The 16,743-nt window shown below is 48.9% G+C and overlaps 2 protein-coding genes across 3 annotated transcripts in view; both read left to right on the forward strand.

The window, feature by feature from the left end:
- Positions 1-12,622, forward strand: part of TEN1 (TEN1 subunit of CST complex) — a 16,109-nt gene extending 3,487 nt beyond the window's left edge. Inside the window, exons 2-4 of the mRNA XM_082678524.1 lie at positions 2,369-2,465; positions 6,039-6,196; positions 12,252-12,622. Coding sequence (XP_082534650.1) covers positions 2,377-2,465; positions 6,039-6,196; positions 12,252-12,373 — 369 coding nt within the window. The 5' untranslated portion in view covers positions 2,369-2,376 and the 3' untranslated portion in view covers positions 12,374-12,622. The remainder of the gene's footprint in view (positions 1-2,368; positions 2,466-6,038; positions 6,197-12,251) is intronic.
- A 632-nt stretch (positions 12,623-13,254) lies between these two features.
- CDK3 (cyclin dependent kinase 3) lies at positions 13,255-16,706 on the forward strand. 2 transcript variants are annotated; one of them, XM_082679954.1, is made up of 7 exons: positions 13,255-13,387; positions 13,730-13,807; positions 13,887-14,007; positions 14,103-14,273; positions 14,356-14,457; positions 14,726-14,929; positions 15,934-16,706. In XM_082679954.1, the coding sequence occupies exons 1-7, from the start codon at positions 13,272-13,274 to the stop codon at positions 16,081-16,083; spliced, it is 942 nt and encodes a 313-aa protein (XP_082536080.1). In that variant the 5' UTR covers positions 13,255-13,271; the 3' UTR covers positions 16,084-16,706. The 2 variants fall into 2 exon arrangements, with proteins under 2 accessions (XP_082536080.1, XP_082536081.1); XM_082679955.1 differs by having other exon boundaries at positions 16,067-16,706.
- The last annotated feature ends 37 nt before the right edge of the window (positions 16,707-16,743 follow it).

Below are 16,743 nucleotides of genomic sequence, written 5' to 3' on the forward strand. Positions count from 1 at the left end.
CAAACTTTTACCAAGTACTTTTTGCATCCAGTGGTGATTCTTCCCTGAATTCATTTTTACTCTGGTGATTGCAAAACTTTTAAAGGCATAGTAAAATAATCATTTTATTTGGTTACTGTAAAATTCATTTAGTTGAGATTACACTTAAAATTGGAAATAATCCCCAGGTGATAGAATCTTTTGAGGCCATAGGTCAAATCATGTGGCATCACTCGAGTTTTAATGTTGGGGATTCATTGTATAATATAGACTAACAAAGACTTGTAACTTTAAACACATTGATGAATGGCTTCTGGGTTGGTGAACACAGGGAGGGGCTGGGAAAGTGGCAAAGCTCAGAGAGGGCATGGAAGCTCCACACCCCTCCCCACCTACCGTGTTCTATGCACCTCTTCTCTCTGGCTGTTCCTGAATTATATCCTTTTATGATAAACCAGTAACCTATTCTAATTCTGGGGTGGTAAACATATACCATCAAGTTTCTTGTCCCCAAGAAACAAACCCAAAGCCGATAAAAGCTATGATGAACTTAGTTATAAGTGTTACTTCTCTGACCTTCAATCCCACTACAGCAATCTTGACAGTTTCTTCAGAAAAGATGAAAGCAGCAGTCAGATTGGTTCACCGTCCTTCCTGTACAGCATTTTCAAACTTCCCAGTTGTTAAAAAGAAGCCTATTTCTCTTCTTCATACCAGGGATTTTTTTCTCCTAGAATATTTTGCCTTGGGGAATGAAAAGGGCAAGGCTTGAAGTACAGGTTGTACCATTACTCAGACTCCTAGAGAGAGTATTTGAAATCCAGTTGGCCCACAAGAGAAGCCTGTCCTGGTATGTCTTCTCAGAAACTTTCTTGAATGTGTGATAATGTATGGATAATGATTGATGGAGCCAGCTGTGCTTATTTAACAGAAGTGTCTTAACAAACACATAGCAGCTTTTGTTTGAAGAAGAAATTGAGGTTAAAATTTACAAAAGAGTATCTCCCCCAACCCTAACCCCACAAAGAGTCAAATGCTACTGCATGGTAATTAAAAAAAATAAATTTAATGATATAGTTACTTATAGCTTAGCTTATACGTGGTGAGAGTAGAAAAATTACTTTAAAAACGATTCTAGGACTTCCCTGCTGGCGCAGTGGTTAAGAATCTGCCTGCCAATGCAGGGGACATGGGTTCGAGCCCTGGTCCAGGAAGATCCCACATGTCGCGGAGCAACTAAGCCCGTGGGCCACAACAACTAAGCCTCGCTTTAAGAGCCCGAGAGCCACAACTACTGAGCCTGCGTGCCGCAAATACTGAAGCCTGTGCGCCTAGAGCCCGTGCTCTGTAACAAGAGAAGCCACCGCAATGAGAAGCCCGCGCACCGCAACGAAGAGTAGCCCCCGCTCGCCGCAACTAGAGAAAGCCCGCGTGCAGCAACGAAGACCCAACGCAGCCAAAAATAAGATAAATAAAATTTATTTTAAAAAAAAGAAAATGTTATGTGGGATTCTGGAGGGGACTCTGGAACAGGAAAGGGACATTAGGGAAAAACCAGTGAAATCCAAATGAAGTATGGAGTTGAGTTAATAGTACCATATTGATACGGGCTGATTAATTGTGACAAATGTGTCATACTAATGTAAGATGTTAATTATAGGGAAAACTGGGTGTGATGTTTATAGGAATTCTCTGTACCATCTTTACAGGTTTATTTAAAAAAATAAATGAAAACCATTCTCCAATAAAAAGTTTATTTAAAAGACGTGAAGACTCCTTTTATATACAACTATGAAAGTGTCAAAATATATTAAGTGAAAGAAAATCAAGAACAGTATGTATACTATAGTACAGAAGGGAAATAAATATATATGCATACTTGTCCTTATTTGCATAATGAAAAGCTAAATACAAATTGATGGAAATGGTCCCCTCAGGGCAGGGCTTGGCAAACAGCAGCAAAGGCCAAGACAACTCACGACATGTTTCTGTCAATAAAGTTTGAAGGAAATAAGGTACACGCATTCGTTATTTATCGTCTTTGCGAGTTTTCATACTGTAATGGCAGAGTTTGGTAGTTGTGACAGAGGTCATATGTCACTGTCTGCCTTTTTACCGATCCCAGGTTTAGGGGCTTGGGGAGGGAACGGGCCGCATGGGAGTTAGAGTGGGAATCATACAGTTTCCACAGAGATCTTTTGTATATTGGTTTTTTTTTTTTAATATGTGAATGCATAAACCTATCAAAAAATCTTTTTAAATTTTAAAACATCATCCCCTGGAACTACCTTTTCAGTTGTTGCTGGTCTCGTGTCTGTTAATCTCCATCTTGTGGTTGGCTTGGTTTGTCAGGAATCTTCAAAAACCCATCTCAACTATTTGGTTACAGGAGCAGTGATGCTGCCCAAACCTGGGATCTATTACTTCCCCTGGGAGGTCAGTGCCGGCCAAGTTCCTGATGGGGACACACTGAGAACGTTTGGCAGGTGAGAATGTTTTTTTCACATGGTGGGGGGGATGTTTAAAAAAATTTAAAAGTCTTTTTTAAAAATTATAATATTTTAAAAATTATTTTTAAAGTATATATATATTTTTTTATAAATTTATTTTATTTATTTTTGGCTGCGTTGGGTCCTCGCCGCTGCACGCGGGCTCCCCCCAGCCGCGTCGAGCCAGGGCCACTCCTTGCTGCGGTGCGCTGGCCCCTCACTGCGGTGGCCTCTCCTGTTCGGAGCACGGGCTCCAGGCACACGGGCCCCAGCAGTTGTGGCGCGCAGGCTCAGCAGCTGTGGCCCGCGGCTGCCCAGGATCAGCCACCGTGGTGCATGGGCCCAGCCATTCTGCAGTATGTGGGATCCTCCCGGACCAGGGTTGGAACCCGTGTCCCCTGCACCGGCAGGCAGACTCCCAACCACTGCACCACCAGGGAAGTCCCCTAAAGTACATATTTTTAATTACTAAAAAATCACTTATTTTTACATTTTAAATTATTTATTATTATATATTTTAAAAATTATTTTAAAAATTAAAATAGTCATACTTTTATCTAATTATTTTTGTTTTTCAAAGTAAATTTTTTAATTTATTTTTATTTATTGCGTCTTCGTTACTGCGTGCGGGCTTACTCTAGTTGCGGCGAGCGGGGGCTACTCTTAGTTGCAGTGTGCGGGCTTCTCATTGCGGTGGCTTCTCTTGTTGCGGAGCACGGGCTCTAGGCGCGCGGGCTTCAGTAGTTGTGGCTCGCGGGCTCTAGAGTACAGGCTCAGTAGTTGGTGGCGCAGGGGCTTAGTTGCTCCGCGGGATGTGAGATCTTCCCGGACTGGGGATCGAACCCATGTCCCTTGCATTGGCATGCGGATTCTTAACCATTGCGCCACCAGGGAAGTCCCTAATAATTTTTAAATGCTAAAAAATTAATACATATTCATTGTAAAAAATGTAGACAATCCGCAAGGGTGTAAAGAAAGCAAGTAAAGGGATTCCCTGGTGGCGCAGTGGTTGAGAATCCGCCTGCCGATGCAAGGGACACGGGTTCGTGCCCCGGTCTGGGAAGATCCCACATGCCGCGGAGCAGCTGGGCCTGTGAGCCATGGCCGCTAAGCCTGCCCATCTGGAGCCTGTGCTCCGCAACGGGAGAGGCCACAGCAGTGGGAGGCCCGCGTACAGCAAAAAAAAAAAAAAAGAAAGAAAGAAAGAAAGTAAAAATCACCTGTAATTCCACTGTGTGGACAACCACCCACCACTAACCTTTTGGTGATTACTTGCTTTTTCATGTGTGTTTGTGTGTATATGTGGGTGGGTGTGTATATACACAATATGTGTATATGCATATATACTGTGTTAGTCACCTATTGCTGTGTGACAAATCACCCCAAAATTAAGTGGCTTAAAATAACAATAAATGCTTATTTTTTCATACTTACTGAGTGTCAGGAATGTGGGAGTGGCTTAGCCGGGTGGTTCTGTCTCAGATTGACTTTGAAGATTGCAGTCGAGATGTTAGCCAGGGCTGCCAGCATCTGAAGGCTGGCGTGGACCTGAAGGCTCACTTCCTCAATACGGATTTTTCTATATGGCTGCTTGAGCGTCTTGGTAACATGGCAGCTGGCTTTCCCCAGAAGGAGTGACTCAACAGAGAGGGCAAAGAGAAAGCTACAATGTCAATGACCTAACCTCAGAAATCACTCTAGGTCATCTCTGCAATGTTTTATCGGTTACACAGGTCAGCGCTAGTCAGGGTGGTAGGGACTACACAGGGATGCGGATGCCAGGAGATAAGAATCATTGCGGACCATCTTGGAGACATATATATATACATACATGTATAAATATTTTAAGCTAGATGAGATCCTATTATATTACTATATTGTACCATACTTAACTGTGTATGGTAGACCTAGTTCCATGCCAAATATGTAAATCTATATCATCACTTTAAATAGATCCATTTTATTTCATTGCATAGACATACCATAATTTATTTAACCACATCTATTTATTTAACCAAAAGCAATTGATTTTCAACAAAGACATCAATTTAATTGAGTGGGGAAAGTATAGTCATTTCAACAAATGGTGCTGGAACTACCGGATATTTTTATGGGGGTAAAAAAACACCTTGATCCCTACCCCACAGCATACCAAAAAAAAAAAAAAAATCATTCTGACTGGATCATAAATGAACAAGCTAAAACTATAAAATCTTTAGAAGAAAACAGGAGAAAACCTTCACATACACCTTGAGATAGGCAAAGATTTCTTAGACTCAGAAAACAAAAACCATAGGGACTTCCCTGGTGGTTCAGTGGGTAAGACTCAGAGCTCCCAATGCAGGGGGCCCAGGTCCGACCCCTGGTCAGGGAACTAGATCCTGCAGGCCGCAACTAAGACCTGGCGCAGCCAAATAAATAAATACATATTCAAAACAAACCAAAACAAAAACCATAAAAGAAAAATAATGAATAAATTGGACTTCAACAAAATTAAAAGCTTCTCATCAAAAGCTACCATTAAGAAGATTAAAAGGTAAGCCCCGAACTGGTAAAAAATAAGTGAACATGTGTGTGTATATTATCTATATTCAACAAATGATTTATACCTAGAATAAACAAAGAACCCATATAACCCAATAAGAAGACAAAGAACTTAATTTTTAAATGGGTAAAAGATTTAAACAAGACACTGCCAAGGAAGATATGCAGAGGGCAGATAAACACATGAAAATTTGTTCAGCATCATGTGTCATTAGGGAAATGCAAGTTAAAACCACAATGGTACGGTATTTCATGCCCACTAGAGTGGCTAAAATTAAAAAGACTGACCGTATCCTGTGCTGACAAGGATTTGGAATGACTAGAACCCTCATATGTTGCTGGGGGGAAAGGAAAGTGGCACAACCACTTTGGAAAACAATTTGCCAGTTTCCTTTAAACAGACAGATTGACCATATGACCCAGAAATCCCACTTGGGTATTTCCCCACGAGAAATGAAAACATATGTCAGCACAAGTCCGTAAGCAAACCAGATCAGCTGGTGAGGATAATAATAATTTATTGATCCATTCAACTGAGTGCTACCAAGCAATAAAAAGGAACAAACTACTGATTTACCCAACAGCATTATGCTGAGTGAAAGAGGCTAGACACAGAAGAATTCATGCTGTCAGGATTCCATTTACATGAGGTGCTTGAGTAGGAAAACTCACCTGTGGAGACCAAGAGCAGATCAGTGGTTGCCTTGGGTGGGAGGTGGGAAAATGAGTTCAGAGGGGCACAAGGGGACTTTTGGGGGTGATGGAAATGTACCAAAGCTTGATGGGGGTGCTGGTTACACAGTGTATACGTCTGTCAACAGTCAATGAACAGGTCCCTTTTAATACATGTAATTTATACCTCAGTTATGTAGACCTAATTAACCTTTTCTGTTGCTGCCACTTTAATTTCTCTGATCCGAGTGAGGCTGAACATTTTCCAATGGATGTATTGGCCTCCCAGAACCTTTAGAACTTTGGGTTGGTTCTGCCCATGGATGGAAATGATCACACTTACCTGACCTCCAGGTTGTACAGCTACGACATGACAAAGTCCCGAGTGACCCTGATGGCTCAGCACAGATCTGACCAGCACCCAGTCCTCGTCTGTACCAAGTTGGTGGAACCGTTCCAAGCCCAGGTGGGCTCCCTCTACATGGTCCTTGGGGAGCTGGAGCACCAGAAGGGTAAGCCTTGGCTTCACACACCCTTTTTCACTCTGGGTCCTGAGTGGGGCAGTCTTTTGGGTGCCTGGGCTTGGCTTCTGACCCAGCAGGGGTCCCTCATTGGGGTTAACATTCCTTCCAAATCAGCCCACGAGTTATAGGGACTCATAGGAAAGAGACGTGATTGGGCTTGAGGTGGACCTGCCGTAGGGAAGCAAGAAAGCGGGGAGAGAAATCATTAATTTCTGAAGGCCTACAACATGCCAGGCCTGGTACTAGGAGGTTTGCTTAAATCTTTTCGAATCTGCTCACCAGCCCTTAATGAGTCATCTTATGGCTATTCCATAGGTGAGAAAACTAAGGCTCGGAGAGGATGGGGCTGGAGTAACAGGCCAGGAAGTCAGGGTAAGAGAAATAAAACACAAGGGAAGGAACAGAAGCAACCTGGGAGAATCTCTATGGCATCAAGGGTTGAAGCTTGCCCTTTAAAACCTAGGTAGTTGTATTCTTTGCTTCCCTCTCTGGCTGTCCCTGTGCCATTTTCCTTCACATGCTTTATGTAACTATAACATGTTGTATCTGGTTATTTTAATTTAACATTATATCATAAGCATTCCCCCATGTCTTGAAAATTTTTTCTAGATATAGTATTTAATGGTTATATAATATTTTACAGATTAGATGTGTGCACTAATTCACACAAGCATTAGACATTTGTATTGTTTCCATTTTTTGCTCTTACAAGTACACTGTACATTAATTGGTTAAAGAAACTATGAGATATTCAGCCAGGAGAATATTATACAGCCATCAAAAACGGTGTTGTAAATTTATATCAGTTGACATGAAAAGATGTTCGTAGTATTTTACTGAGAAAAAGCAGTTTACAAAACAGTATGTATCATATGATCTCATTTTTGTTAAACAGACATTTTTTTTTTTTGCGGTACGCGGGCCTCTCACTGTTGTGGCCTCTCCCATTGTGGAGCACAGGCTCCGGACGCGCAGGCTCAGCGGCCATGGCTCACGGGCCCAGCCGCTCCGCTGCATGTGGGATCTTCCCAGACTGGGGCACGAACCCGTGTCCCCTGCATCGGCAGGCAGACTCTCAACCACTGCGCCACCAGGGAAGCCCTAGACATTTTTTATACACATAAAAGTTTGAAATATTATTTACCAAAACGTTAATAGTAATTATTTCTGGGTGGTGGGGCTGTGGGATTCCTTATACTTTTATTATTTGACAATGAAAATGTATTGCTTTATAGCCAGAGGGAAAAAACAGTTTAAACAATCTATCTAGATATATATTAAAAATGCTGTAGTTAATAGCCTTTAACTATTCCCAAACTTTGTCCATTTGCTGATGATTTCTTTAGGGTAGTTTCCTGAAAGTAGAATTGCTACATTAAAAGATATGAACATTTATGTTTCTTGATTTACACTCCCAACTTACCTTCTAAAAGTTGCAGTGGTTTTTAACTCTGGATGAAATGCACTAGAAAAAAAGTAAACGGGGCTTACTTTAATTACGTTTGATTTAATAAAAGTTAATCTTTATTCAGGCTTAAGCCTTTGAGCTCAGAGTCCCTGGCTTCATCATTGATTTGAGAGAAGTATCAGGAGGAGGGGTGGAAACGGGTACAAAGGGCCTTGAATAAATCATTTCCACTTTGACTGCAGCCCACTTCACCTGAGACTCCCTCCTGCACTCCTGGCCCCTACAGGGGAGTCCTGGGAGCTCTCAGGAGCCAACTGCCCAGTATCTGTAACTCAAAGGTCTGATTGCAGATACAGAGAGGGGTTGATACTAAGGTGGGACATCAGGCCAGGACCAGGGTGGGACCTGGAGAAGACATTTAGAATTATTTGTGGGAAGAAAAATGGAAAAAACTTTACAAATTCAACCCATATCACTTTTTCAATTTAATGGTTTCAAATCAAACAAGCACAAAAGTAGAATGAGCCTCCATGTACCCGTCACCCAAATTCAGCAGTGATCCACATTCCACTGTTGTGTCATCGTCGCCCGCATTTACTTACTTATTTTGCTGGTGTATTTTAGAGCAAATCTGACATCATTTCATTTACCCATAAATACCTCAATGTCTATCTCTAATATCACAATCATGCCCAACAAAATGAATAGCTGTTCCTTAATATACTCTAGTACATACCTTGTCTGTGTTCATTCCCCTCCTCGGCCCCAAAATGGCTTTTTACAAAAAGTTAGTTTAAAAGCAGGAGGCAAAGTCCGTGCATTGCCTTTGGGTTACATATCCCAAGTCTCTATAATGGTTCTGGTCTTCCTTTTTTCTTTTTTGTAATGCCATTTATTGGAGAACTTGGGTCTGGAATTAGCTAATTGCTTCCTCCTGGTTGCATTAAACCTGCTCTTCCTTCCCTTGAGTTTATCCTACCTTTTTCTGAACGGATTGTATTTCAGGGAAACCAAATGTTTGGAGGAGGGAACGTTCTTTAGAGAAGAATCACAGTGAATAAACGCAGGAGAAACAACTAAATTCTAAAGTCACCATGTTAAAAGCCCCGAGGAAATAATAAATCCAGGCAACGATCGTTATCACTGGCCGCTCAAATCATTAGGTGGAAGCTTGCCGGGAACACCGTAGCTCAGGTGATCAAACATTACAAAAATCGGACCGATCGATCGTGTACCTCTGGTGTGATGCACCAGGAGAGCACAGACAGTACTGCTCTGACGTGTTCTTGCCAAAAAACAAAAAACATGGAACCTCAGTAGTCAAGCCTCAGACCCAGCAGGATTCTTCCTAGGCTCTGGCAAGTTTACCACTCACCATTATTTTCATCACAATGTGTAGGGTTTTTTTTTCCTTAAAAAAAATTTTTCCCCTCAGTTTCTAATTGAGACTACATGCTCGTCATTCGAGACTGGCACAAGGAAAGAAAGACGACGGTGAGGAGGGAGGGCAGAGTGTGGGCTGAGCTTGGCAGCCGTCGCTGACCTCCAACCTGCAGTGGCCTGTCTGGCCCCCGGCCAGGTCTGAAGTCCTGTGGGGACACAAAGGTCAACCACACACGGATCCTGCCCCGTGGCAAGGTTGGCAATTCTGAGGATGGACTAGAGGCCCCCTCAAGGCACCTTTCTGAAATGTTTGCACACGAAAGAGAAGAAATGCCAGCCATGTGCCAACACCAGCTGGCCAGGACACCCCGCAGGGCCGAGGGCTTCCAGTCCAGGGATTAAGATGTGAGGACACAGCCTCGGCCCCGCTCTGCTCCAGGGGCCCGCGTGGAATACCAGGCTGAAGGTTACTCGCCTACAGCAAGAAGCTGCCCCAGAGCTCTCACCATAAATCCCACCTGTTCTGGTTTCCGTTCACCTGACTGCTTCCTGCCCTCACAGGCCTTCCTTGTGTCCTCTCAAACCTTCAAGCCCTCTTCTCTGGGACTTGCCTGAAACCTGGCTTTCCCCCCCAGGCAGCAGTTCCCCTCCTGCCCTCCCATGTGGAGCCTCCCAGGCCCCATTACAGAACCCAGAGGTGGGGTGGAAATCCTGCCAGCTCCTCCTGCAGCACCAGTTCTGCCACCTCTGCCCCACTGCTGCCTGACTTACCCGGACCCTCTGCTGCCTGTAACTAGGTTCCACCCTCAGTATCCTGCCTCGTCACCCATCGGGACCACCTTCTCTCCTCTCCAGCTTGACCTCACTATCATTTCAACCACTTTCCTGGCAGAAGTTCCAACTCGTCTTCCATCATTCCTCCCTGATTAAACCCCAATCCCCACCCTCTCAGGTCCCACCCAACTGTTGATGGAGAAAGTTCACAAAGCTCCAGGGATTCCTAGCACAACGGTTTCAAGGTCTCTTATCTCTTCCGGGCCCTTCACGCTGCCTAGAATTCCTTCCACATGTCCTGGCTGGTCCCCCCTCCCCCTGACCCGCAACAGCTGTTTCAGGCGTTCACGCAGGACCCCCTTCATCATCACCTCCCCGTCCCTTCCAGCAAATTACCTCACCTCCTACATCCCAGGTAAAATTGAGGCCACAGCTGCAGCCTCTCCTAAAATTATATGCATCCACACCCATCAGTAGCCCCTTTCCTCCAGTCTGGGAGAGAGGAGGGTCCCTCCTGCCTGCGGCGCAGCCCCTGTGCTGTGATGCATGCCTGCCTTCCTGCAGGGGCTTTGCTTTCTCAGCTGAATCTTTAACCTGATACCACTGGTTCTTCCCTCCCAGCATATAAAGCGCTCAAGCCTCTTCTGTATTAAAATAATAGCAACAATAATGTCAAGTTCAGCTCTATCCCTACCTAGCTGTGACCCTCCTCCCTCCACAGTCAAACTTCCTAAAAGAAGATCTGTTCTCCACATCACCCCTCCTTATCTCAGACTCACACCTCAACCCGCTGCATTCTGGATTGAACCCACACCCTCGGCAGTGAAAGCGCAGAGTCCTAACCACTGGACCACCAGGGAATTCCCTCAGCCCTTCTCCTTTGCCGCAGGTTCTTTTTCTTTGCAAGAAGAGATTCCCCTAAATGACTATTTCTCTGGCTTCATAAACTCCTTTCTCCTCCCCTGCAGCACTCTTCAAATGCCGTTCTTTTATTCCATTTACACAGACCTTTTGCAGATGGACTAACAGAATTGCCAAATTTGTTCCTGTGATAATCATACTTCTAAAGTTCACTTCCATTTTTAATAACTTTTCTTCATTCACGGGAAGAAACATGTTCCACTATCTGTATCTCGAAGAGAACGTTTCCCCAGGTTGAGGGGAGGAAAGAGCTGACAGGCATTATTATTGTAAGGAAAGTTCTGTGAAATTAAGTCCAATACTAAGAAAATCTTCATACAGGAAGTTTGGAAACATTTGACCTATGCTTCTATTTTGAGATTTTTAACTGCGAATTAGAGCACTCTGATTTTGTCCTTGCTTTCCCTGTGTCATCCTGAACACATGCAGCTGCTCTGTGAAAACCATTTAGGGCCACATGTGTCACAAGAAAAGGTCTAGGCCTTTCAGTGCCAAATGAAGTTTAGGCAAATATCCTGTTTGACTGATTAGTATAGATGAGCCAGTTATTCCTGAAGAGGCCTGAGTGATGAGAATCAACAGTCTACATCCATCCACAGATCCACATACTGTCCCATGCCCTCCCCCCCACCCCACTCTAGGCCATGCAGCCCCTGCAGTCCAGCGCTGGGGCCGACAGAAGCTGACGACACACAGGCAACCTCATGTTTCAAATGAGTTCATCTCTCTGTGTTGAAGCCTGGAATCTACACAGTCCAGCTCTCTGAATTCTGCCCCCGGGCTCTGTTAAATCAGTAAAGTGGCCTAGACTAGAGGAAAAGTTAGGCATAGACTTTAACCAGGGAGAGCCTCTATCTCAAAATGGCATCAAAAGAGGACGGCATAATGTTCTAGAACACTGAATGTATTCATTGACGTGCCCAGAGAGCAGAGAGAACATAGTGCAAAAAAACCCCACAACAACCTATAAGGGCGAACCCCAGATGTCCTTCCTATTTGGTGTCACCTGAACATTGACAAACCTTTCCATCAGCTCACCACAGCATCTGCTAGAAGCGCCCGCAGCCCCTTGGCCAGGGTGGGATGACTTGCCCAGACTCTCCCCTTGGATTGATTAAATATGGGGTTCTCTTTGCTCCAATTTCCAATGCCAGTGAGCCCCACGAAGCCAAGGGGCCCTTCCCCTGGTACAAATGGGGAACTAGGGTGGTGACTGAGACTGCTCCTCAACTCTGGGCACTTGGGAGCTACAGAGAAGCTGGCAGGAGTTAAGATGACAGAAGAGGGAAGTAGAGGCTACGTCTCTCTGGGCCGGAGTGGAATTTTCAGGCTACCCCCTGAGTTTCAGCCACGTGCCTGTAGTGCATGGTGGGCCCGCAGTTCTGAGGCCCAAGTAGACAAATGGTCATCATCCTGTAAACCATCCTTCTCACCTGTGCCCTGTCAGACTCTTCTGTCAAAACCCAAGCCCGAGAACAAGTCGAGGGGAAACGGCTGGAATGCATCTGCAGGGTGTGTTGCTGACACTGCCTGTGCCTTGGTGTCTGTGTCTTTCAGATGGAGACTGCGTGGTGAAGGCCCGGGTGCTGACTTGTGTGGAAGGAATGAATCTCCCCTTGTTAGAACAAGCCATCCGGGAGCAGAGGCTGTACCAACGAGAGAGGGACAGCAGCCAGTAGAAAGCGAAACAGCAGCTCCTGGCAAACCGCCCCACCCCCTCCCCGCCGCCGCCCCCGCGCTGGAGCTGCCGCCGAGAAGATGCAGGAGCTTCCTGGAGAGAAGAGGGGAGGGGTTGTTCATTGGGATTGCCCCAGAAATGGAAGCCTAGAGATCAGAGGCCGGGCTCTGGGGCCCTGGGGGATGGGCCCCGTGTGGATCCTGGAGGGTTGCAGAAGGTCCTCGTGAATAAAGCCATGTGGTGTGACGTAGCAGTGCGTGCACGTGGTGCAGCGCCGGCAGGGGCCAGCAGGGGGAGCCTCGGAGCAGGCAGCCGGCCCGGCAGTGAGGCTGCGGGAGCGCAGGGTTTGTGGTGAATTCTGGGCTGGGGGCCTGACGGGAGGGCGCTGGGGACGCTTAGGACCTGGTGGGGGGCCCGGGACGCAGTGGGTGCTGCTCCTGCCAAGGTTCTGACCTCTGTCCTGAGTTGACCCCGGCCCCCCCTGGGCGGCCCCTCTGGGCAGCCTTCTTCCCCCCGGGGTCCAGGCCTGGCTGGGCAGGGGCGGGGGCTGGGGCAGAAGAAGTTTGGGCCCTCCTGTGCTCCGTAGCCCGGCTCAGGGCAGCTGCTTCCTGGGGCCTGGGGCTTTCTGCCTGGCCTGGGCTGGGCGAGGGGCATCCCTGCGCCACACCAGGTTCTCGGGCATGGGCTGGGGCTGGGGCTGGGGCTTTGGTGGGTGGTGGGAGCCGGGCCTGGGCCTGGGCGGCCTGGCAGGCAGAGCAGGGTGAGCCCTGGGGGCCCCAGGCCTCAGGAGCCGGGGCAGGGCGCGGGGCTGTGCCGTGGGGGTTGGAGGGGCAGCGGGGGTGCTGGGCATGGGGGCGAACGCCCCAGGCGCCTTCTGTTTCCAGGGCGGCTCTGCGGGCATGGATGTGTTCCAGAAGGTGGAGAAGATCGGAGAGGGCACCTATGGGGTGGTGTACAAGGCCAAGAACAAGGAGACCGGGCAGCTCGTGGCTCTCAAGAAGATCAGGCTGGATTTGTGAGTTCTGGGACGGCCTCTGAGACCCCCTGGTCCAGGGGTGACCCACAGCCCACCCATCCGTCCCTCATCACAGGGTTTTGTGTTCCACTCCTTTTCCGAGTGCTCCCCAGTTACACGGGGGCCACGGAGGTGCAGCCCTCGTGCGTCCTCACCCCGACCAGGCTTTGCCCCTGGCCGGTGGGGGTGATGGGTGTGTGCCGAGGAGCACAGAGCCCCATCGCTGGGGAGGGGGTGGGCATCCTTAGGGAATAAGGAACACAGGTGACACCCCCCGCCCGCCCCCCAGCAGAAGGGCCTGCTCAGCTGCTGCCTCCACTGCTGTACCACTCTCTTCTCCAGGGAGACCGAGGGGGTCCCAAGCACTGCCATCAGGGAGATCTCCCTGCTCAAAGAGCTTAAGCATCCCAACATCGTCAGGTGAGGCCTGAAGGAGCGGGGAAGTGGGCCTCTCCCAGCCCGGCTGGGAGCCGCATGCTGACTGGTGTCGCCCGGCCAGGCTGCTGGATGTGGTGCACAGCGAGAAGAAGCTTTACCTGGTGTTTGAGTTCCTCAGCCAGGACCTGAAGAAGTACATGGACTCCACCCCAGCCTCCAAGCTCCCCCTGCATGTAGTCAAGGTACCAGGGGCGGGACGGGGGCAACCTGCGGCGAACGCCTGCTCAGCCGGCCCCGCCTCCGCTCAGCCAGCTCCTTCTCATGCTTGCTGTTCCAGAGCTACCTCTTCCAGCTGCTGCAGGGGGTGAACTTCTGCCACTCGCATCGGGTCATCCACCGAGACCTGAAGCCCCAGAATCTGCTCATCAATGAGTTGGGAGCCATCAAGCTGGCTGACTTTGGACTGGCTCGGGCCTTCGGGGTGCCCCTGCGCTCCTACACCCATGAGGTACCGCAGGACAGAGAGGAGAGAAGGGATGTCACCCGTGCACCCAGCTACCCTGAGTGACGCTGTTTTCTTGTCCCCACAGGTGGTGACACTCTGGTATCGTGCCCCCGAGATCCTCTTGGGAAGCAGGTTCTACTCGACAGCTGTGGACGTCTGGAGCATTGGTTGCATCTTTGCAGAGATGGTAGAGAGAGGGCCAGACATGGCCCCAGGGAGGCCACAGGCAGGGTCCTCTGGGGTGGGGGGTAGAAGGGGCTCTGATTCTCCTGTTAGAAGTGGATTAAGGGGTGTTTGGGACTGGCTAAGGTCTTTTTCCAGAAAAGGCCAGGACTTTTAGCACAGCCCTGGGAAAGATATCTTGGAGGTGCCTCCCTGGTCTGGCCTCTTTTCTGGTATTGGATTCTGCATGACAAGGGAGTAGACCCCACACCTTCTCCCCTTCCCCGTTCCAGGTGACCCGCAAAGCCCTGTTTCCTGGCGACTCTGAGATTGACCAACTCTTTCGTATCTTTCGGACCCTGGGGACACCCAATGAAGCCATGTGGCCAGGAGTCACCCAGCTGCCTGACTATAAGGGCAGTTTCCCCAAGTGGACCAGGAAGGGGCTGGAGGAGATCGTGCCCCACCTGGAGCCAGAGGGCAAGGACCTGCTCATGGTAGGTACAGGTGGGCGGCAGGGAGGCTGAGAAAGACCTCCTCACGCCAGCTGCTGCTCTTGCTAGAAGTGTCCCCTTTGTCATCCGGCCTCTTATGCAGCCCTGGTTCCTTCTGAGTCCCAGCTCGTCTCTTTGCTGACCCCTATACAGAGTTCGCTTGTCCCCATGTGTATCCATTGCTCCACCTGGAAGCCTCTCCCATGATAGGTCCAATGTTCATCATCCCTTTTAAAACTTCTCTCCTCTAGTTAGCTTTGTTTTTATGCTGTGCTATGTGCCCTTTTTCTTAGTTGCCTTGTGTTTTGGTAATTTTTTCTCGTGGACATTATTACCCCATCTAAGCTGTAAGCTTTCCCAGAAGGGACCACACCGCCCACTGCCTCGGTGCTCCCGCAGTGCGTTCCACAGCGGTTACTCTTCACACGAGGCTGTTCAGAGCAGGCTGCTCGCTGCTCGCCGCGGCCCCTGCCCCAGTCCTCACTCACCCCTCTGCTTGTACCCTCTTGACCCCTTGGGCTGGCCCAGGCCAGGCTGCCCAGAGGGCCTCAGGCAGAGCTAGCCATTCTTGCCCACAAAGACTCAGAGCACGTTTCTCTCTTTAGTCTGGTGTTGGGTCAGAGGAAGGCAGGGCAGGAAGTTCATCTTCAGGCTCTGTATCCAGCTTTCCAGAGGGCTGTGTGCGTCTCCCAACCCAGGGCCAGGAGGATGGAGTGGATTGCCCATGGAGCCTCCTAGCCCTCCATCCTGGCTACTCTAAGGCAGGGGGGTCCTTCCACAGCCTGGCCAGGTTTAGGGATTTTTGTGTTTCTGCCCCACCCTCAACATGCTCCCTGGACAGGTTTGGTTCCCTCATCCTGATACCTAGAGAAAAGTCTGTCTCAACTAGAACTAGGCTGGAGCCTGGAAGGCTCCCTGAGGAAGGAGGGAGCCTGACTCGGCCTCAGTAACGTGAAGGAGACAGGGGGTGACTTAGGGCTGGACTAGAATGAAGTCTTTGTCCCCAGATTCCGGGAGCGTCCAGAACTGGTTCTCAAGCTGGGAGGTACTGGCTTTGTGCCGTCTGGGTGTGGCGGCAGCTCTGCTTTGGGGCTTGGGGCCCTGGCCACCCCCGGGCCCAGTCTGTCTCTTCCTCCGCAGCAACTCCTGCAGTATGACCCCAGCCGGCGCATGTCAGCCAAGGCCGCCCTTGTGCATCCGTACTTCTCGTCCACCGAGGCCTCCCTGGCCCCGCGCTAGTGTGTGCTGGAGGGTTTCTGCCGCTGAGAAGGTGTGAGGCCTCAAAGCCTCTCTCCAGCTGCTGCCCCCCTGCCTCCCTACTCACTTCCCAAGAAAGAGGACACATCTGGGGAGAGAGCAATTTGGCGTCAGCCGTCAGAGGGCTGAGTTTGGGTTTGTCCTGCCAGCAGGTTAGCGAGTTCCTGGGTTGTTTGTTGGGTTTGCCGGTGCCGTTTCAAGATGGGGGCACAGAAGCGCCATGTCCGAGGGGGTCCGTCAGAGGCTGGGTCCCCTGGCACCAGAATGGCAGGTGCTAAGGAGAGTAGGAAACCTGCCCGGGCCTCCAGCAAGCCCTCCTAGTGCCCTTCCGCTGCCCGGCCCTCAGTTGCAGAGCCAGACCCCGGGGGAAAGAGTTTCTCCCGGCTGGTCTTCTGGATTTAAAATGTTTTGGGGAAGAGTTGAGTTCCAGTTAAGGGTCCCAAGTTAAACAGAAAGCGGGGTGAGGGAGAGAGGACATTTTCCTGATCCTGGGGCAGGCTGGGTGTTCTAACTAGTTGTCTCGTCACCTGGGATATGCTTAACGTTTGTTTGCTTCTGGC

This window comes from Grampus griseus (assembly GCF_964374135.1).
Source record: "Grampus griseus genome assembly, chromosome: 20".
Lineage (NCBI taxonomy): Eukaryota > Metazoa > Chordata > Mammalia > Artiodactyla > Delphinidae > Grampus > Grampus griseus.

Excerpts from the sequence above, each read along its gene's own strand:
- CDK3 (XM_082679954.1), top strand. The coding sequence starts at position 13,272 with ATGGATGTGTTCCAGAAGGTGGAGAAGATCGGAGAGGGCACCTATGGG. Across the intron at positions 14,274-14,355 it reads TGCGCTCCTACACCCATGAG|GTGGTGACACTCTGGTATCG; the intron begins GTACCGCAGGAC and ends TTGTCCCCACAG. Across the intron at positions 14,930-15,933 it reads AGGGCAAGGACCTGCTCATG|ATTCCGGGAGCGTCCAGAAC; the intron begins GTAGGTACAGGT and ends CTTTGTCCCCAG.